Source organism: Herpailurus yagouaroundi, unplaced genomic scaffold, assembly GCF_014898765.1.
Source record: "Herpailurus yagouaroundi ecotype Mexico unplaced genomic scaffold, PumYag 28, whole genome shotgun sequence".
In the NCBI taxonomy this organism is placed as follows: domain Eukaryota; kingdom Metazoa; phylum Chordata; class Mammalia; order Carnivora; family Felidae; genus Herpailurus; species Herpailurus yagouaroundi.
The window spans coordinates 152,619,510-152,642,065 of NW_024412376.1; the positions used below are offsets into that span (position 1 = coordinate 152,619,510).

Below are 22,556 nucleotides of genomic sequence, written 5' to 3' on the forward strand. Positions count from 1 at the left end.
GAAGCTTTGGAGTGAGCTCACTTTCCCCATATCCCTCTGCTCACTGCTTTGCAAGACCTGTGATGTTTCACAGCCAGTGCCTGTGCCTTGGTCCCAGAGCAAAGGCATGTGACAGGTGGAGGCCACTCACAACAGACACATCTTATGCATGACAAATAAACCTTTGCTCATGAAGGTTCCATTGGTTGCACATCCTTTATCTTCCCTGTTATATATGCTCCTTGATACACACAGTCAAATTTGATAACAAAAAGAACTCATTTAATTACATCTGGAATGCCATAATTAAAAACTTTACCCTTGGAAAAAAAAAATCACTGGCGTACCGTAGGTCTTTAACAAATATCTGTTTAATGAATAAGTTAATGGGAGAGATGTGGATTTTTTACCCAGTGCTACATGGCTGTTTATACAAGTGTACTGGTACTATGGGCTGTGATTTATATTCAGTTAACACGATCTTATTTTTATTACATGTAATAATAAATGTGACCATATATGATACATATAATACTTATTGTACTATAATTACATTATAACATATAATGTAATATAATAACGCATAATAAATAATGACATATTTTATTGATATACATTAAATATCTTTGGCAATTTTGCATTAGGAAAAAATTAGTGAATATAGCCATACATACACTCATACAGTGATATGTATATATTCTGTTTTTTTAACACAAAATGCTAAATACATAAATAAAAGATTCACGAATAAGTGAAAAATTATAGGTCATAATTTATGATAATTTTTTTAAAAGTTTATTTTTTTTATTTTGAGAGAGAGAAAGAGAGAGAGAGAGTATGCACAAGGGTGGGGAGGGGCAGAGAGAGAGGGGGAGAAAGAGAGGGAGCCCAAGCAGGCTCCATGCTGTCAGCTCAGAGCCCAAAGCAGGGCTTGATCTCATGAACCGTGAGATCATGACCTGAGCCGAAATCAAGAGTCAGATGATTACCCAACTGAGCCACCCAGGCACCCCAATTTATGATTTGCATGTGTGTGTGTATTCACTGCTTTTTTTTTCTAAAGCAAAACATACAAATAAATGTAAGATGCAGAAAAGCTGAAGATAAAATATCAGTAAAATGAACCTATAAAATTGTGAAATGATAGGAATACTATAGGAAATTAATAATTAATCTTCTTAGCTGCTGAAAACTACATAAATTTAGAAAATAAGTTAAGTATATCTATATTGGCAGAAGTTACCTGAGTAATTTGAGTTACTCATGAGTCATTGGTAAAGTCATTTCTGGATCTACAAATTCTCATCTTTCATTTCCGACCTGGTCTTAAATAATTGCATACTGTTCCATAAATGACCCAATTCACCTGAAGTGACCGTCTGGAAATTGCAGTAATTTAAAGGTTTATTTAACAGAGCAAAATGTATGCAACCAAGTTCTTGCTGTTACTAAATAAGTGACTAGGGCCAGAACAAGACATCTTAGGGGATATTCTCCCTTAATTTAATCATTGGTCATTGAAACAGTCCTACATACTTTTTACAAAGTGATTTTCTTACATGTTTAAGGGAAATTGAAAACGATTAATAGTACTTTAACCAACCACAACCTTGCTTAAGTCAAGTTTATGTTGAGAAATGTAACATTTTCTGTGATTTATGTTTCTAGAATTCACTAATTAGAATAAACCTTCTTATTCTAGGAACACTAGAAATCAGCCTCCTCAGCCAGCTGTATTCACTCGAAAATCATATAGGACTTAAACTAAAGATAAAGTATTTCCATTTCCATTTACTCCCATTGCTGATTTTTTTTTTTTGATAAGTTTTATCAATCACCAGCAAGGCTATTCTAAGTGTGACATTATATATAGTAAGATTGCATCTTTTTAAAAATATTGTGCATATAACTAGATCAAAATGTTGGTATATTTAAATATGGTCTTGTATTACCACTTAAAAATCCATTTACATTAATGAAAGAGAGAGATGTTATTTTACAAGGACATTAAACCAAACTGAAAAAAGAAAAAAGTCAATGTCTGAAATTTATGCCCAGAATATCAGCATCTTTGTCAAGTCTACTTAAATACTGCCCAAGTAAAATGAATTTTATAAAATTAAATTTGAATTCCGGAAGCCCACAACTTAACTTACAATGTATTATAAAAGAGAATGAAACCTAATAAAATGCACTTTCAACGTTATTACTATCCATGACCTTTTGCTTAAAGTCAAGAATCAAGCCATTATTTTCTATCTTTCTCTTCTTGGCTTGTCATAAAATAGCCCATATTCATCATCAGTCGAAGTATCCAAATTTGCTGCATTTCTGTAGTTCTTGGCTACTTAGGCTTTATCATATTTGTACTTTGAATTAGAGGAGGCCCTTTCTCTACAATGCACCATTGCCTGATTGATATTCAATGAAGATGTAGCTAGTGATCCAGAACCACAATGAGCAAGTAGGGAGGCATCTAACTGTAAATGATTTATCTCATCTGAAAGGTTCACTAGATCTGCCGGTTGCTACCCCCACTTTCATGAAACAGAGTAAGGAGTCAAAGATGAAAATACGCAACACATTACTTACATAAGTGTTAAATGTTTGTAGTTAAAGAGCTCCTTAGGAACCAGTGTAAATTGGTTCCCATCCAGATACCTAAAAACAAGAAAACAATATTATCTTTTTTGTTTTTTCTAAAGGAACAGAGGTGTGATATAAAATAGTTGACACTATTTCACTCTTAACTGAGGCAAGAAAGCACTTGGCAATTCTGGCTTTAAAATATCATGTTCCTAGCTGGGGTTCCTATTTAAAAGAAGTAAAGGGGAAAAAAGCAGAGTTGTCCAATCTAGTAGAATTATTTTGTGGATCACTTAGCATAAATTACAAAACCAAGGAGATACTGGTGAGTGTAGTTCTTTGAGGTTTATGTAATGAGGTGAGTCATGTGTCCAACTGTGTGTCAAGAAGAAGGTTCATTCAATCAACCATATTTATTTGGCCTCCTGTGTGCTTGTATTTACACGGAGACAATACCATGAAATGCATTCGCTACTGATAGAACCTCGCCACCGAGGGCCAAGACCACTCTTCACTGCCTTAATAGGGATCCATACACTTAGCAAATAACAATGGATGGTTTGAAGGAGATACTTAGGAATTTGGATGTAATCAGATTTCAGTTAAAGATATCTCGAAAATAGTTTTTAACCACTGTATATCTGCTTTGTGACAATAATTTTAGAAGGTTTCATAGAACATCACCACCTTTATCAAGGACACAATATAGCATATATATTTAAAAGTAATAAATAACCACACATATGTGAAGTTTCCCTTTCTGACCAAAGTCAGCAGAATAATCTGCAGATAGATGGACTCTGGGCTAACTAGCAAGCCATAAAAATAAATGATGTGTAAAGTAAATAATGTGTAAAGTTCTATCCATAATGTCACAAAAAGAAAAATAAACTGCATCTCAATCAAGGCTGTTTTTTCCCAGAATATAGATGAAGAAGGGTAAAAATGTCTTTCAGCAACGTGGGCCATCTCGCTGTAGATGTGCCTACAAACCATTGTGGCACCTTGGACACAGGCCACCTCCTACTCCAGTGTTGTGGCAAATCTTAAGATCCAAGGTTGAGGTTATTAGTATTTTTGCTGGATATAGAAATCGCTGAGAAATTGCCTCAGATAATAATCTGTTTCAAATAGTTCAAAATAAAAAGTTATACAAAAGGCACAACTCATCAAAATATGTGATAAATATGTAACCAAGAGTCAGGCATATGTTATGAGTTCTTATTATGCTTGCTCAAATTTTCTGACTTTGTATTTCTTCTTTGACTCCTTTCTGTCCTCCACCTACGTATTTCTTGGTACCACTAGAGGGAAGCATAATCCCGTATAGTTCAGTACTCTCCCTTTATTCTGAAAAACGCCATAACAGAAAGCTAAAAAGATTCAGAATGCGTGCTACGGATGTGTAAAACAATCTAAGAGGGAAATTACATGGAACTGATTAAAAATAATAGATAACAATTGTTTAAAACTGTCCAATAAAACGTATTTTTTTTGCCAAATCCTTTAATAATTTAATATAATATGCAATGAAATTTTTCTAATACACACATATATGTGATTGTAGAGAAGGACCCTGCTAACTTGGTATGATTCTAAGAATAAGCTCTTGGGGAGGTAAAAGTTGAATTCACAAGAGACTAGTTAATATTTTCCTCATCTCTATAACGTATTTTGTTAGAAAAATATTACTTTCTAATACTTTGTAAGGAAACAGATTGAAAATTCAACTGTTTGACAGAAGACACATATGGACGGCAGAGACGGGATATGAATCAAGTAGCTTCTCAGATGAAATTCAATAATGAAATTAAAGAATAAGTTTAAAATTATTTGCTAGGCATTGGGTAGAGGCACCAAGGTATGGGCCAGTTAAAAAGATGGGATTCCGCGTTAAAAATGATCTGTTTATGCCGAGTGTTGTGTTCTTGGCTGGGCTGTTCCTAGAATCAATGTTGAGCATACAGAGTACTCTAAAGGCATCTGGCTTCCAACACTGGATGGAGAGTAATCTTCTGAAATAATACTTACTAAAATAAGAATTAAGTATTTAATTACACACACACACAAAGTAGTGCTTATTGTCAATTAACAACTGTGATGGGTGGCCAGAGAGAGAAACTGAACACTTCACAGCATTTCAAATCTAAGAGAGACCTTCTGCATATATGTGCTAAGATCACACCTTTTTTTTTCTTTTTTTTTTTTCTCTATGTGTTCAATTCAGGACCAAATTTGTAGAACTGTGCATGATTTGAAAATAATTTCCCTGGTAACTGAAGCGACATCTTCTTAAAACTCATTATGTATGTTCCATGTTGCCAAAACTTTATCAAAGCTGCTTTTTTAGAACGCTCGTACGCATGTATATGAATTATAGGTACACATCTGCACAAATTACATTAGAACCTAAATCTTTTTTTTTTTTTTTTTTTTTTTTTTTTGAGAGAGAGAGAGTAGGGGAGGGGGCATAGGAGAGAGAGAGAGAGAGAGAGAGAGAGAGAGAATCCAAGTAGTCTCCACACTTTTAGCATGGAACCTGACACGGACTCCATTTCATGACCCTGGGATCATGATCTGAGCCAAAATCAAGAATTGCATGCCCAACCAACTGAGCCATCACTAAACTTAAATCATTTTTGCTACACAGTTTCACATAGAGAAAATAAATAGGCAAAATGAGTCAAGTGCATTCATATCGAGCATTTGTCCATGGTACATAAATATACAGAGTATGGAATGGAAAGGAGCATTCAGACTTCATAATACTCAAGCAGCTTGTTCTCATTCTGTTCCACATATATAACATGACACAGAGAAGAAAGTGTGCCTGGTATTTAGTGTCTAGATAAGTGTATATTGACCATGCAATATGTGGTCATATATCAGTTATGAAAATGTTAGGGATAATTGGGCTTATACCTTTTATGATAAAAAGGATTCTAATTCAAGGCCAAAGGGCAGTACCTCTTTTTAACACAGAGATTATGCTAGCTTCTTCTATATTCTAGATATTTATGAATTCCACGTGGGAAGATACAGTGGTAAAGAATAATTAACCATATAAACTATGGAATATCCCAGACACTGTAGAGCAACTAAAAGTACAGCATTTCCTAAGGTGTATTTGCTAGAACATTAGTCTTGCAAGATAGTCTATGAGAAAAAGGATATACAGGCAAATGAGTATTGGAGTTATCTTATATTTTACCACCCTCTCTTGGAGTGTCACAGTGCACCTTAGCATAACATAGACACTGAGAAATCATGCAGTGAATAAAAGAAACACAACTGAAGTTTCCCAAGTGCATCTAAACTGCCTTTTTGTAAAAAATTGTTTATTTGTTTATTTTGAGGGAGAGTGCAGGGGAGGGGCAGAGAAAATCCTAAATAGGCTCCTTGCTGTTGGCTGAAAGCCCAATGTGGGGCTTGATTTCACAAACTGTGAGATCATGACCTGAGGCAAAATCAAGAAGAATTGGATACTTAACCTACTGAGCTACCCAGATGCCCCTAAGCTGCCTTTTATATTATCTGTTTAGGGTTTTACATGAAACTATTTAATGCCTACAGAATGGAATTTGGAAACGGGACTCTACATTTTGTTTGGTTTCCATTTCCCTTGTTGAAATATTAATTGTTAAGGAAACAGACAAGCTCTACTTACAATTCAGTGACATCTCTTGGAATACCTTTGGGCAAGACCTTCAAGCCCTTATTGCTACATCGGACGACTGTATCCAAGCATGTACATTCCGTGGGGCAGCGAGACAGTGGAGAACAGCTATTGTCATCATTTCCTAAATTGCCCGAAAGAAATACAGGAAAGCCCAGGTTTGTGGCTTTGAAAAGGACAGAAGCGATGTTATGCTTTTAGCTTAACAAACACAAGAATCTTGAGTCATGTGATCGCTTATACACATAGAGGGCATTGAGTATTTACAAACTGGTACCATACGTTTTGTACAGCACTGTTTTCAAATTGCCTAGGGCAGGATTCCCGAAAATAATTCACAATGTATATTATCCATACAATCATAACAGTAATTTTCTCTGGTCAGTTATTTATACAAATTATACTTTTAATTAGAATATAGAAATGTAAACTGAATTATGGAGGAGTCATAAGGACACAGACATGAAGAAACATAGAGGGATTAAAATGTTTAGCAGAAAATGTAAATGTTTTTTAAGTTTTTTAATGTTTTTAAATGCTTATTTATTTTTGAAAGAGACAGAGAGAGAGTGTGAGCAGGGGAGGGGCAGAGAGAGAGGGAGACACAGAATCTGAAGCAGGCTCCAGAATCTGAGCTGTCAGCACAGAGCCTGATGTGGGGCTCGAATTCATGAACTGTGAGATCGTGACCTGAGCCAAAGTCGGATGCTCAACTGACTGAGCCACCCAGGCGCCTCAAGGCCCTCATTTTAAAATATAAGGCTCAAAGGGGCTCTCTACTTACTGGTAGTAATAACAGAACCTGCTCTACCTATCTTATGTGGCTATTGTGAGAATCAAATATGATGATACATATAGAGCTTTAAAAAGCGAAAACTATTATTTTTGTTAGATTTACTAGAATTTATTTTATTTATTTATTTTTTGGGGGAGAGAGAGCTCGACAGAGTGCAAGTGGGGAAGGGGCAGAGAGAGTGGGAGACACAGTGTGAAGCAGGCTCCAGCCTCTGAGCTGTTAGCACAGAGCCTGATTCGGGGCTTGAACTCATGACCTGTGAGATCATGACGTGAACTGAAATCAGATGTTCAACCAACTGAGCCACCCAGGCGCCCCTAGAATTTCTGTTTTTTAAGTCAATTGCTTTTCTCCTTTGCAAATGACAGTTACTAAAAGAGATGCTTAGAATGATAAAGAAAAGTTAAAATGAAGCTATATAAACAGTACCAACTACAAGTTGAAAACTGGACAATTTAAATAAAACATTCAGAAACACAAAGCAAGTAGACTCAGGTGAAAGCACAGTCTGAGAAAGTATGTGCCCTGTTTCTAAAACAAAACAAAACAAAAGAAAAAAAATGCCCCAAACTATCCGTTTGTGTCCCCTAGCGTTGGACCAGTCATTTGAATGCTTGGTAACAAAAGATTTAGCAAGGTTTTCTTACCATCATCACACGTAAAGTCTTGAATGGCAACATCCTGGATGGGGATTTCTTTGAGGAAATATGGTTTTTGACATCGAGGATTTCCGGTTACGATCCTTTTCTTCCTGAGCCATTCCCCAAGCCAAGCCAGGTAGCAGTTACAGTTAAACGGATTGGCCAACAGGTTTCTGAGAGCCGCATGCAAACAATGCAGGGATGAGTTTAGGGGGTCATTTTCTTACCTCTCAAAACCCCATGCTGCCATCTTTCCCACACTATTTCTGCTGGAATGATGCCTTCTGATTCTTTGTATTAACCACCCCTCACCCCCATCCCCCATTCATACTCAATCACAAGCAACATGTGGGATGCATTTTTTTGGCTAAAATGTTTGCTTGGAACTTGAAAAATAACAACACTTTCAAATAAGAATCTTCAAATAATTTCATGGAGAAAATAAAGCAAAGTAAGCAATTTGGAGGTTTATGCAGGGGATCCTGATAGATATCTCATTTAGAGAGAATTTAAACTCGTCAGAGATCTGATTTGCTGTCAAACTTCCCTGCACTGATAATGCAGTAATTTAATATAAAGATGGAGGCTGATTACCTTATATTATTGAGTTTAACCTGACAACAGCTATTTTATTAATTTATCATTTCAAGATTTCCATCCCTTATTTGCTCCAGAGAATAGGTTTCCCATCTAAACTGACAGCTGAGTTGATTAAATGCCAGTTATAAACATGAATTTACTTCTACAAATCTCAATACTTTTGGCATCTCACCACTTCAGCACAAACCTATTGACAACCTTATTATTTATAAACATGCCATCTTTAATATGCACAAATTAGTCACTCGATGTAAAGTGTCACATTTTATGTAGAAGAGGATTAAGTACTTTACTGATGGATGGATGCTTCCCTCAAATTATTTCTGCAGTGACTCGAGCTATGTTGAACATGTTTTCTGTTTTTTTTTCCTTTCTAACTACCTTTCCAGTTAGATTAGTATATTTAGATGCCACCATCACTAGGAAATCAAATCTGTTATAAGATTTATTATTTCAAATACTGCTCTTTAGATAATGACATATAAGAGAACTAAAATATATTGTTTAGAGGGTTTTGTTTGTTTCTTTTTTTAAAACAACACCTTCTGAGTTCTATCTATGGACCTACAAATATTCTTCATTTTCTAACTGTCTACATAAAATATCCTCTTGGACAGGCTCAACCTATTTCTTCAATATTTTCCTAATATCATTGTAAATGCCCTCCAGTGAACAGTCTCTGTTGTTGGTCTGGCCATCCTAATGTCGCTCCTGTCACTGTGAATGATCCTTTTGAGCATAGTTTGTTGGCAATAACCCTATCAGCTCTGTTTTTATGGTATTTACACCGAAAAGACTCTGACGTGAGAACACTGGGGAAATCTACTACATTTCTGTGATTTGCAGTGCAATCAAGTTATAAGATTAAAATTTATAAATCAAGTCACATCACATTACTATAAAAATAATTGAAAATATTATAAATTTTTTTAAATTTTAATATGAGAGGGTAGGTAATATTTTTAGAAAAATTAACATAAATTTAACATACAAATTTGTTGAACACTAAACCCTTGATCCCATTTTTGTGAAAAGCCTAATCATGTATTAAAATGCTATTAATAAAAGGAACAAATATAATACATTGGCTCAGTAATACAGAAATGAAGAAGATCTTTCATACTTACAGGGTAGATAAAGAATGCAGAGTATCAAATGCCCCTGGTGCAATGGTAGTGATTTGATTATCATATAAAGAAAGCAAACGCACAGAACTCAGTCCTATGAAACTGTCATTGCCAACACAGCTTATGCGATTACTTCTCAACATCCTGAGGGAAAGGAGAACATTGTTATGGAGAGAAAGCATCAAGCAATCAGTTTTGCCCATCTGAGGATCCAAATAACCCCTCTGCAAATGTGTGGCATTCATTACTGTTTTCTGAGTGATCTCTTGTCATTAGGAATTGCTGTGGATATATACCAAAAAATGCTTAGTTTGCAATGATTGCACTCATCTACAAAAAAGCACGGGTGAGCCTCACGTGGACTCACAGCCCCATCTGATGAGGGTAGGATGTCTTCCTCTGATGCTATAATTATGTTTGCCTGATTACATAATGTCCTAATTCACCTACAGCTCTCTGAGCCCTTGAAGGCCTGTGATTTGTGCATTCACGGTAGCATTACATCTGAGGTTTAACAGAAAGGAAGCAGAAAAGAATCAATAGTCACACACAGCAGATGGGGAACTGAGAGCATCTCAAGGACTTAGATGCCACGTCAATGTCAGCATAGGCTGGGGAACCCAAACTAGACTGAGCACCTGCAAATCTTGCACACGTTATTTATGAAAATTATTTTATCATTTTAAAGTTTGGAACTTAAAAAGAGGCAAGAGTTAACAGATCCCAGTTGCTCACAATGAAGTTTAAATCTGCTTCTCTCTCTCTCTCTCTTTCTCTTTTTTTTAAGTTTATTTATTTATTTGGAAAGAGAGAGCGATCACAAGCAGGGAAGGAACAGAGACAGGGAGAGAGAAAGAATCCCAAGCAGGCTCTGCACTCTCAGTGCATGGCCCGATGTGGGGCTAGAACTCATGGACTGTGAGATCACAGCCTGAGCAAAATGAAGAGTCAGACACTCTTGAGACTTCCGGGTGCCTCCAAACCGGCTTCTCTTGAAAGAATCCTGACCTCTTTAAATTTTTAGCAACTGCCATTAATAGGATTAACACTGATGTCTTTTCCTTGTCACTGCTGAAGTTTTGGCTCCATTCTCAATTCTTTGCCGAACTGTTTATTTGTGGAGCTTAGAGAAGGAATGAAAAATGTCTTAAAAAGCCTGTGAAAATGAATAGTTGCCATGAATCTTATTCAGAATTGCTGAGGTTATTTTACTTAACTTTTCAAGGCGTGTGTTGAACACCTTCCTAGAAGATTGCAGTATGTTAAAAAAAAAAAAAAGAGGCAAAAATAAGTGAATAACAAAGTGTTCCTTTAAAATTCTAGGTTGCTCTAAGAAATACATAAGAACTATCAACTTTCGCATTCTGTTAAGTCACATATAGGGAGAAAGGATGCTGCCTTCCTTGTCAAGGAATAATTTTACGTTAGGAAACAAATACACAACAGAGAGGTATTTCTATCCACACTATCATTTGCCATAAAGTAATAAAGAGTATTTGGTCTTAATCTTAGTGGAGTCATGGACCCCTGGGAGAAGCTAAAGAAAAGTTTTGCTCCTTGTTACTAGAAAAATCCATAAGTGCACATATGTACCACATTTTGGCTGCAATGTCAAATATTCAAAGACACACTGAAATCTGTGCACATATTATTAAGAGGCTTATTAGTCTCAAAGAGTTAAGAAGTCTAGGGATAATGGGGGTGTCTTGTCAAAATCTTCATAGTCCCAAGCCCAAAGATATCACTTAGAGAAATACATATGTCCAGACAAACCTACTTTCGTCCTTTGAATACTGAGCTTGGCTCTAAAATGCTCTAGTATTCTTGTGTGGCAGAGTGGGTTAAAGATAGAGCCACTCACATCTGTTTGTGCCCAAACATCTGGGGCACAAAAACATCGCTAGAAATATAATGAAGGAGAAAGTGAATTTAGAGGACCTGTCTCAGGGAGAGTCCTGCGAAAGAAACTGGTCAGAAGAAAACACTGGAATAAGCTGCTTGGGATGGTGTTATGAACTTGACTGTGTGTTTCAAAATTCATAGATTGGAGTCCTGAGCCCCAATGTGACCATATCTGGAGACAGGGTCTTGATGGAGGTAATTAAAGTTAAATGAGGTCCTGAGGGTGGGACTCTAATCTTTTAGGACTGGTGTCCTTATACAAAGAGGAAGGGACACCACAGCATTCTCTCTCTGTACACAGAGGAAAGTGCATGTAAGAGGAGAAGGTTTCAAATACAAGTCAAGAAAGAAATCTCGCTAGAAACCAACCCTCTCAGCACCTTGATCTTGGACTTCTAGGCTCCAGAACTGTGAGAAAACAAATTTCTGTGGCTTAAGTCATCAGTCTGTGGTATCGTGCTATGGCAGCCCAAGGCAGACTGATGTAGGCGGGATACAGACTCCTTCCTCACCCCCTTCCCCTCCTCTTCCCAACCCCCACGCTGCCTCTTCAAGAAGGTGCCAGTAACAAGCAGTCCCTCAACTATCTTCCAACAAAAGATGCTTCTGCTTGTAGGATTCGTGTTTTGCAGAGTCGCCTGAAGCAGCCTGGACGAGGGAGGTGGGGGCAGGAACAGATGCAGCCGCCTGTGGTGTATTTTCTCTGCTCTCCTCTACCCTCTCCTCGGTATCTCCTCCATAAAAAGGCTAAAAGACTATTTGCATAACGTTTTGAAGGGGCTCAAGTTAGTCTGTGGGAGGGCTGCAGGCTAGCCCTGCTGGATGTTAGGTTTCACTCTATCCCTGGGAGGCTCAGGAGCAAACGTCTACACTCATGGGCAGACATTTTCAGTAGGACTTGAATTCAGGATGCTAGCAACACATCCACGCCGGCTGGGGAAATGGTCTTCTCCCTCTGCGCCAGATAAAGAGCAGGCAAGGGATGTCCTCAAGTATCCACCCTTCTGGTTGTGGCTCTGAGGGACAGGGTGACAGTTTAGGAGAGACAGTAGAGTGTGGACCTCTCTCCACTGTGATCACCATCAGCTGCTTCTTGGTTACAAATAGTTTCCTTCATGTCCTCCAAATGCTTCAGAGGGTTGATTTGTACATCTTCCAATTTTAGGTTGCCACTTTTGTCAAACATAATTATATACTTCCGAGAGAATAAAAACTACATATATGCACCGTAGAAAATTCAAGTTAACATAAAGTGCGGTTTTTGCTATTCAATCCAATCCCTGTCCTCTTTGGTCAACAACTTTTTGGAAACATAACGAATTTCTTTGTCCCAACCTCCCTACCCCCGAGCAAGTAGGCACAACTCTTAGCATGTTGCTTTGAAATAGACGGTTCACGATCTACCGTCAGTCAGTCTCTTTTTCACTAAAACCTCACAGGAGCAGACAAAGGTGGTTTCAGATGAACCGTTAGTTATTCTGTGCCACAGGGGTTGGATTGGATTCTGAAGTTAGACCCCTGGGGCCAAGAGCGAGTGTTAGATGGAGGCGTTTGATGAAAAGGCAAGAGAATGAACATTTGGAGGCCGAACCAGGGAAGGGAGGAAATCTGCACCAGCCCTGGAACAAGGGCAATCTTTTTTGCTGAGGAATCAGCCATCGGGAGACATTCTCAATCTTTTGCAAGCAACACACCGAAGTCTGGGGGATTCTAGGAAGGGAATGTTTGCACACACAGGATGTGTGTGTGTGTGTGTGTGTGTGTGTGTGTGTGTGTGTGTGTGCGCGCGTGCGTGCGTGTCTATGTATCTGTGAGAGAGAGATGTAGACAGACGTTGAGATGGTAGGGTGAGGAGGAGTCTGAGCTACTCCCCCACCTGGACTTATAATGACCAGTGAACTACAGTGCTGTGATGGAAGAATCACAATGCAGATGAGAATACTTACAAAGTTTTCAGGCTTTCTAATCCCCTGAACATCTTATGCTGAACGTTTTCCAAACGATTACTCGTGAGAAGTATTTCATTTACACCTGATGCTCCTTCAAATGCTCCCTCTTCAATGTCTGTGATCTTATTGTTGCTAAAGTTTCTAAATTAAAAAAAAATGTTGAAATCAAGATTTTAAGCTATTTCTTTCAACAAGGGCATTGAGACAACATGGCTGACCATTTTCTTCTACTAAGCAAATTCTTCCATAATTTCCAAGCTTTTCACTGCAAAGCACCACAGGTTCTGAAAAGACACCACACTTCCTATTCCATTGAACCAAACTGATGATAATATTGGGGGAGAATGTCTATGGTGAAAAATACCAGCCCAATCAACGTCAAAATGATCTTCAAGGGTCACTAGGAGTCTAACATTGTTGAGGTCAGGTATTGAGTTGTATAAACCTTTATATTCAGGGGCGCCTGGGTGGCGCAGTCGGTTAAGCGTCCGACTTCAGCCAGGTCACGATCTCGCGGTTCGTGAGTTCGAGCCCCGCGTCGGGCTCTGGGCTGATGGCTCGGAGCCTGGAGCCTGTTTCCGATTCTGTGTCTCCCTCTCTCTCTGCCCCTCCCCCGTTCATGCTCTGTCTCTCTCTGTCCCAAAAATAAATAAACGTTGAAAAAAACAAACAAACAAAAAACCTTTATATTCAGCACAATACTTCAAAAGGAACTTTTTAAAGAAATGCCCCAAAGACTACTGAATGAATTAATGACTAAAAGAAGGCAATTGGGTAGAGAGAAGAAAGATGGGTTAAATGTGTGAACATTTAGATAGCATCAGAAGTGTATCAGAATAGGGGCACCTGGGTGGCTCAGTCGGTTGAGTGTCCAACCTTGGCTCAGTTCATGATCTCACAGCTCGTGAGTTCGAGCCCCACGTCGGGCTCTGTGCTGACAGCTCCGAGCAGGGAGCCTGTTTCAGATCTGTGTCTCCCTCTCTCTCTGCCCCTAACCCACTCGCATTGTCTCTATCTCTCTCAAAAATAAACATTAAAAAAATAAAAAAATAAAAGAAATGTATCAGAATAGGGGTTTGTTCCCAGTAAAACTTCTTATTGTAATAATGTGTCAAAACAGCCAACTTAACTGTCAATATCCTGTGTAACACAAAATACTGCAATACTTGCCCAGAGAGCAAAAACATCCAACTGAGGTAACCCCTTGCTACAGGTTCTATCTTTCCTTTTCTCATTGCTCACTCAAAGACACAGAATGCTCCCAGAACAAGGATCATTTTTATGTATCGTTGTATTCCTCTCAGAGCACTGCATGTAGGAGTTGCTCAATAAATATGTGTTGACTTCAAAGGTATGAATAAAAAGTAAGAGCAATCAGTGCCAGTGAAAAGGAGAAAAATGAAATAATATGAAACTCTTTGGGATGCAGTACAATATGGGAGTCAAGTGCACAGGAAGTAGACTACTCTGCCACTTACAAGTCAGTGTGACCATGGGCCAGATACAGATATGAAACAGAACAATGCTCCTTTTCTCCTTTCAACGTTTCCTCTCAGATGGAGGCTGTTCCATTGGCCTTACATACTTGACCTCTGTTCTGTCCCTCCCACCCTTCCACCTCCTCAGGGGAGGGGAATATTGTCTGAGTGTTACTGAAACTGATGAGTTGATAAACTGATTTTAAAATATGAGTTGTGGATATGTAGTAACACAGATGAGCTATCAAGCCAGTTTACCAATCATTAATTTTGACTATCTTCTAATGAAAGTTTAATGAAGCAAAAAGTCAAATAGTTGACATGAATGTGCTGAAAGAGATATAACAGCGTGGTTTAGGGAATAGTAAAGGAAGTTACAAAACATTACCGCACCCATTTCTAATGTGCTTAGATTGCTGAACTCCTGCTGTGGCCACATAACAAACCAGCTGTCTGAATTAAAATAAGATGCTAGGGGCTCTGTTAGAGAAAACGTGGTTGGCATCGCTTGAAACTCCTCTCAGAAATTACCCTAAAATCCTGTCACAGGTAGTCATTGTATGGAAATTTCGCCCAGCCTTTTATAGTTTCCAATTTCCAAAGAAATCTGAATAAAATTGCAAAGGGATGTGAAAAACACAACAAAACAGCACAGAAAGTTTAAAAGGTGGCTAATGCACGGCTTACATTTTACGTAACTGCGGAAGTTTCTTGAAGATTCCTGTAGCTTCCAACACTGTGAATTCATTATTATTGAGACGCCTCAGAAAAAAAGAAAAAAAACTTTCATTACCAACAGTTAGGAAGGGATTAGATTTTATTTCTCATAACAGAATTGTAAGATCATTTAATAATTATTCCAAAGTAAAATAGAGAACACATGCCACAGAAAATCTGTGGAAGTACTGATTTTTCCCCATTTCACTCAAATTTCAATGATCAAAATAAAATATGAAGAAGCATATAATAAGGAAAACCAATGATCAAAAATCAAAACTAGCTCTCACTCAGTAATTTATAGAATAAACTTTCTCAAACTTTTTTCCACTATTGTCCCTCCTCCCCCAAAGCATTTTTCTCCCAAAAAGCATTTTAAACCATTTTTTCTAACCACTTGCTGCAAATATTTTTTACTAATGGATTTTTTGATATGCAGTTTATATGCCATAAAATTCACTCTTTTACAGTGTACAATTTAGTGGTTTTTAGTGTATTCACACATCTGTGCAACTATGTTTGTTGCCTAATCCCAGAATATATCCACCACCAAGAAGAAATCTCATACCCATCAGAAGTCACTCTCAATTTGCTTCCCTCCCTGCCTCAGTCCCTGGCAACCACTAATTTACTTTCTGTCTGTATGGAGTTTCCTATTCTGGATGTTTCATACAAATGAATTCATGAAAAGTGTGGCTTTTTTCACTTTACACAATGTTTACAAGGTTCATCCATGTTTAGCGTATGTCAGCACTTCATTCCTTTTTATGGCCAAATAATATTCCAGTCTATGGACACGCCGATTTTGTTTATCCCATTACCAGCTGATGGATATTTGGGTTGTTTCTACTTTTTTTTGATTATCGTGAATAGTGCTGCTACCAACATTGGGGTAGAAGTTTTTGTGTAGATACATGTTTTTGATTTCTTTGGATATTTACACTGATGTGAAATTGCTGGGTTACATAGTAAAACTATATTTAACAATTTGATGACTAGCCAAACTGTTTTCCAAAGATGTTGTGTCATTTTATATTCCCCCAGCAATGCATGAGGGGTCCAATTTCTCTCACCTGTTACTGTCTTTTTTTTTGCTTTTATGGCCATTCTAGGGGATGTGTTACCTCACTGTGGTTTTGATTTATGGTTCCCTAATACTTGATGATACAAAGCATTTTTTAGGTGCTTATTGGTCATTTGTATTTCTTTTTTAGAGAAATGTGCACACAAATAATTTGAGCACTTTTAAATTGGGTAATATACCTTTTTTATTGTTGAGTTGTAATAGCTCTTTATATATTCTGGATAGAAGTCCCCTACTGGATACATAATTTGAAAATCTTTTCTTCCCAGTACTGATTTTTAAATGTATAATTTAAAAAGCTCCTAATTTCTTAAAACACACAAAAACTTTGCTGAATAATAAATTAGATGTTAGTGCTGTAATTCTTAATTGACAAGTAAGCCTATTTAAGCTGTTATCATGCAGGAAGATATAATTTGAATTATTGTTTGTAATAATATTGGCAATACACACAACTCCCTATGTGACCATAAAATAGAGTTCAGGCCTTTTACTGCATGTTCTTCACACATTTCAAAAAATCCTGGAGCTATGAAATAGATTCAAAAAGTAACAGGAATAAAAAAAAAAAAAAGTATCACTACAGCCTCGGTGTAGTTTCTGTCATCCCTTTGAAAGCATTACATTATTTGAAATTACTCAAATTGCTTAGAATTCATTAAGTAACAGGCACGAATATAGGCATGGTGGGAGATAAACCATAAAACACAATCCCTGTCATCAAGGAGTTACAATCTAGTTGAAGACAAAAGGGTTATGCATGCAGAAAAGGACAACCGACTTTGCAAAGAAGTGGCAGATACCAGATGGTGCTATACATAAACGTTGCTAAGATGTTCCGAAAACAATGAGATGTCACCAGGTTTTTCTTCAATTTTTAGAACACTAGTCTTAGTTTTATAAATAATGTCACTAAAGGCAAACCATACATGGCACAGAATCTATAGATGATTCAACAAACATGTTTTAGCACCTAGTATGTGCTAGGCCCTTGTTAGGGTTATAAATATAAACCTAATCTCACTATTCTTTTGTTTTTCTGCTATGCTATCCATTACTCAGGAAAAACAAAACCTACCCGCTGTGCTGTAATACTTGATAATCACTGAATCCTTCCACCTTCAGGTCCGTGAAGTAATAAACCGGATAAAGGCTCTCTGCTTTAATTCATAATATACAGAGATTCAAAATGGTGACTCTCAAAGTACTTTATTTGGTTGCTGTGAAAGACTATATCCCTTAGAAATCTATTACATTTTTAGAAATGGGTATGGGCATAAATAATACCCAAGAAATAAATATCAAATGAATGCTCTTATTCTTAGCATTACCAAGAGCTAACTGAATTTTTGAGAAGTAAATTAACTTCTGGAGTCGTATCTTGGACCAGAAAGATGAAGTCAGATAGCCTCTAATCTATCTTTGTACAAAGGAGAGTTACGGCCATGCGTGTTCATTAAAATCAATGCAATCATCAAGAATAAAAGAGCAAGACAAAAATTCCATTGCTTCGATGCTTTCATTCCCTCCCTCCCAACCTGGATTTTGTTAGGAGATGAACTCACAGCTCTGCGGTGTACTGGGGAATGTGGTCTGGGATTTTGGTGAGTTTCTGATTGGAACAATCTACCGTGGTCCCTTCACAGCGGCACTTCTCAGGGCAAGCCAAATCTGCAAAGCAGTCCCCACTTAATTTTGATCGATAATCTTCTGTACCTATTGAGGATTCAAGCCAAAAGAAAAAAAAAAAAAAAGATACTTAGTCTAAAGGTTAGAATATTCATTAATTTGTAGGAAGAAAAATAGTAAGATAACTATAGATTATGCAGCAGGGAGACAACTTGGGGAATTTTTGGTCAATGGATGTCAGGAGAGGGTTAAAACAAGGGCTTGGAATTTGCTGGAAAAAAAAGTAACCAGATTCACAGGACAGGAAAACATTAATAGAGATGAGCTTTTCACAGCTGTACTTTCTGCTGATCCAGTTATGAGCCATTCTAGCCTATTTGACAGCTAATCATACAATGGCTATTAATTGTTAAAAAGTTTATTTTTTTTCTCTGAGTCGAGAATTTAAAATGTATCCAGTAATAGACATGTTCCTATATATCATTTTAAATTAGGGCTTTCAAGGCAAATAGATGTACTCAGGTTTTTAAATTTTCTGTGGTCTTTTAGTATTCTCTCCCTCTCACATAATCTTCAGAAATGCCTAAAAAGCCCTCTTTTTTCATTTTGATTTTATAAAAAGAGACCAGTAAATCCTGATTTAAGCCTCAGCAGCTTGTCATGCTGTAGAAAGCTGCGTGACGTTCCATGGTGCTTGACGGAACCATGTTTTACTCATACCTGGCAACCACATGGTTAGATCAAGCACAACAGAAAATCTCGCTACATAATCACTACACCATCCACTAGGCCAAGGGTAAGACCGAGAGGAAAGATGAAGGGAAGCAGGAGAAAAAGCTACAGACGTTCTGGAAACGTAATACTGTTTACATGACATGCATTCTTCCCGCAGAATGTTTATGACCATAGTAAGAGTATTACTACCGAAGATTTCCTGGAAACACAAAGAAGGGGGCTACACTGAAAGGTGCCTCCATTGTTCCTCAGAACTGCAGAATGGAAACAACAGCTTTCGGGAACAACATCCAGGAAGAAGTTGAAGGTGAGCTACAAGGACAACAGAGAAGCTCAAAAGATCTGTGGTTTCTTCTTGGGGGGCGGAAAAAAGGCGCAAAAGACCGAGACTAGAAGAAGGTACATCAGGATTGAAAAGGGAGGACATTATGTTTCAGATCAGACACTTTTACTTACAGCCAAAATGGTGAATTCCTGCAAAAGTAAAAATCACCAAGAAGGAAAGAAAGAGTAATCCCGATTAAGATTAATAAACACATACATAAAACTAGCTAAGGTCTCCTCCTTCTTTCCTTGCTATGGCAATTGGACGGGAAAGGCATAGTATGACAGCAATCGTCATGCTTTGCAAGCTTTTGTAGTAATTTTTTGAAGCACAGTGGTCTTACAGGAAAAGCAATGGCATACAAGATGCACAGCACAAGTTAGGTTCTTGTCGATTCCTTTAAATGATGAACTCTCTGCAAGATAGATTTTCTTTTGAGTTATCACTATAGTATCTAGAATGCCATATAGAATGACGGTAGGCAGGTAAACAAGCAAACTGAAGTGAAAAACGAATCATGGAGATCTTTACAAACAAATCCATCTGGATTAATCCTTAGGTGGTGGCTTACATGCTTTTTAATGATTTTTCCAACTTATAAATAATGTCACTTAGTGGAAATGAAATGAGAATCTCATCAGATTGCAAAGCTGAATATAATCATTTCATTAGATTTGGCAACGAATGCCAAGGTATTTATTGAGGAACTTTTGTAATGCAGTTTAGGCTTTCGTTTTAAAAGTGAAATGAAGAAACACTGGCAACAAGGTCTACATGACAGGTACTCTGGGTATCTTACATTTAAAATAATCTGCATTCCATGCAATGACAATGTTGTTTCTTTTATGGAGACTGTTTAGGTAGGATAAAATTTTAATTGAAATCTATAAGAGAAAAAAGAGGGAGAAAAGGCTCAAAGAAACCTTCTGAGTCCTGACTTCTATTATTATTGCTTTAATGCAAATTGAATTAACAGAAATTTAAAATGAAGCTATGGCATCACATATAAAATGTATTTCCAAGAAAGCTTATTTTGACCGCTGTCAGTAAATGGGCAAAACTTTATCAGAATTAATGAAAACAATCTGACTTTGGGTCTTTAATTGGTGATCCAGAAATATTAATTTCTAAATTATTAATAAAGTAGAGTTAAATGTAATTAATTGAAGAATTCGGTAACAATTATATTAATTGGCAGAATTTGAGGATTTAAGCAATATTAATGTTTTATCCTATAGGTGTTCTGGTGTTTAGAATATGGCTTTTTCTGGGTAAGTAATAGCTATCAGATGACTTTCTGCTTAATAGTGAGGTAAAAATAATGAATTTTAAAGATTGCCAATAAAGGCCAATCAACTGTTGTTTCCACCATGTTATGTCTTATGTAGCCAGTGTAACATGTAAAATACTATTGATCACTCAAGCTCAAAATAAGTAATAAAACAAAATCCATTAAATGAACAAAATTATTCAAATTATAATTCAATAAAGGTAAATAACACATATCTCCTTAAAATAAAGACCAAACCTAACCCAGTACTCTCCTTTAAAAAATCAGTATGGTTTTTGCATACTAACACTGTATAAATAATCTTCTTATTGGTGGGTGTTAAAATATATAATAGTCTAGAATATCCCCAGGAGATGGTAAATGTAGCCAATTAATTACTAACACATATTTTTATATAATGGTCTAAAACAAACAAGTCAAGAGGCATTTTACACAGTTGGCAGGCAAGGAAAAAAGAAGTGAAGAAACATATTTCAAAGAGCTAGTTCCAGAATCATCAGCCTTGACAGTGTTGAGATTGTAGTGGTAAAACATTTCAATTACTTTTCTAAAACGCATTCCATTCATATGCTTAAATTATTCAAGGCACTTGGTGCCTATGAACACCTGATGCTTTCAGGATGCATGTCAATATTGTTTTTGTGGAGTTATATTGTCACTCCAGGTATACAAGAAGTTTGTTCAGTTTTGTTAAGTCACAAACAACATATAACTGTATGTAAGCAAGCAGGAAGTTGCTGTTTTTGTATAAAAAGTGAAGCATCAGTAAGCCAAATAAAACAAAAAGTAAGGCATACATTTTTAGTATAGTTACATCAAAAAAGTAAATCTCATGGTTGAAAAGAGAATTCATTCTATGTGTTGGTAACTGATTTCATGTAGAACTAGTTCTTTGACAACAGAAAGGTCTCTGTCTTTAAAACCAGCTCAATAAGCTACATTTTAAAAACAGGTTGAAAGATCAGATATACAACATAAGGAGAGAAAATGATTTAAGTAGAAGGCTACAGGTTCAAACGTTTTAGGTACTGTGAGAAATTTTAGATAATGTGCCAAAGTGAGAGAGAAAAAAAAAAAGATGGGAGTTTAATAATATATAAGTTTAACATCAGAAGCTGCATGCAAAGGTCAAGTTTTCAGGAAACAGCTACAAGTGATCTATGCAGAAGTAAATCTATCTACAGAGTACCCACTGTACTTTCAAACGCATGCACATCAAAGTTTCAGAAGCTATATTTTATAAGGTGAGGAAAGGGTATCTGTGGTTAGTCCTACTACCGAGCAAAACCTACCTGGAATGAAATACTGTTCTTTAGCTAAATAAAAAAAGAGAAAAAAAAAAATAGAAGATGCACCTGAATGTCAGCAAGCAGAGATAGGAGTTATATTAGATTAAGAATGGACTAAAGGCACTATAGATAATTAAGTGAATTCTATTCACAGCAGTGGCTGAGATATAATAATGTACAGGGAGTAGTAAATGTATCTAGAACCACGGACAATAAATAGCTTTGTTTTGATATTAGCTTTTTAGTATGAATTAACTGCCGAATGTGAAATACCCCTGCAATAGTCAGATAACATACTACCCAAAACATTCAGAATGTGTTTTATCGTAGGAAAACAGAAAAGATTAGTCCAAAGCAAATAGTAAATGTCACTGCAGTCGGTCTTTTATTTAATGGTAATACAATGTATCTACATTTAGCTTTTTATAAATAAGTATGATATTCCCCAAATGCTAAAAGATGGGCTTTTGGAAAAAGAAATTATTCTCAGAATCCTATTTGAAATAAGAGGATGAAAAATAAGAAAACACATTTGGTGCGAGAAGCAAGGGATAGGGAAATCTTTCCCCCTAATTCTGAGCCTGAGCAAATCACCTAACTAAGTCTCAGTTCCCTTTCTGAAGAAATGAGAACGTGATTGATTACCTAAAGTTTTTCAATGGAGAATAATCCAACAAACATACAACTTAACAGACTTGAAAAGTATTCTGAGTTTGCTAAAAGTTCAAATTCCAAAAATACAGCTTGAAGTA

The 22,556-nt window shown here is 36.8% G+C and overlaps 1 protein-coding gene across 11 annotated transcripts in view; it reads right to left on the reverse strand.

The window, feature by feature from the left end:
• The window catches only part of SLIT2 (slit guidance ligand 2), a 380,574-nt gene that overhangs the window by 74,012 nt on the left and 284,006 nt on the right, over positions 1-22,556 (reverse strand). For 4 of the 11 annotated variants that reach the window (XM_040486997.1, XM_040487022.1, XM_040487015.1 and 1 more), the window contains 9 exons: positions 21,808-21,831; positions 19,356-19,373; positions 18,101-18,251; positions 15,422-15,496; positions 13,254-13,397; positions 9,406-9,549; positions 7,685-7,851; positions 6,233-6,365; positions 2,572-2,640 (listed from right to left, as the gene is read on the reverse strand). In XM_040486997.1, coding sequence (XP_040342931.1) covers positions 2,572-2,640; positions 6,233-6,365; positions 7,685-7,851; positions 9,406-9,549; positions 13,254-13,397; positions 15,422-15,496; positions 18,101-18,251; positions 19,356-19,373; positions 21,808-21,831 — 925 coding nt within the window. The remainder of the gene's footprint in view (positions 1-2,571; positions 2,641-6,232; positions 6,366-7,684; positions 7,852-9,405; positions 9,550-13,253; positions 13,398-15,421; positions 15,497-18,100; positions 18,252-19,355; positions 19,374-21,807; positions 21,832-22,556) is intronic. The other 7 variants (XM_040487040.1, XM_040487006.1, XM_040487051.1 and 4 more) reach the window with 2 other exon arrangements.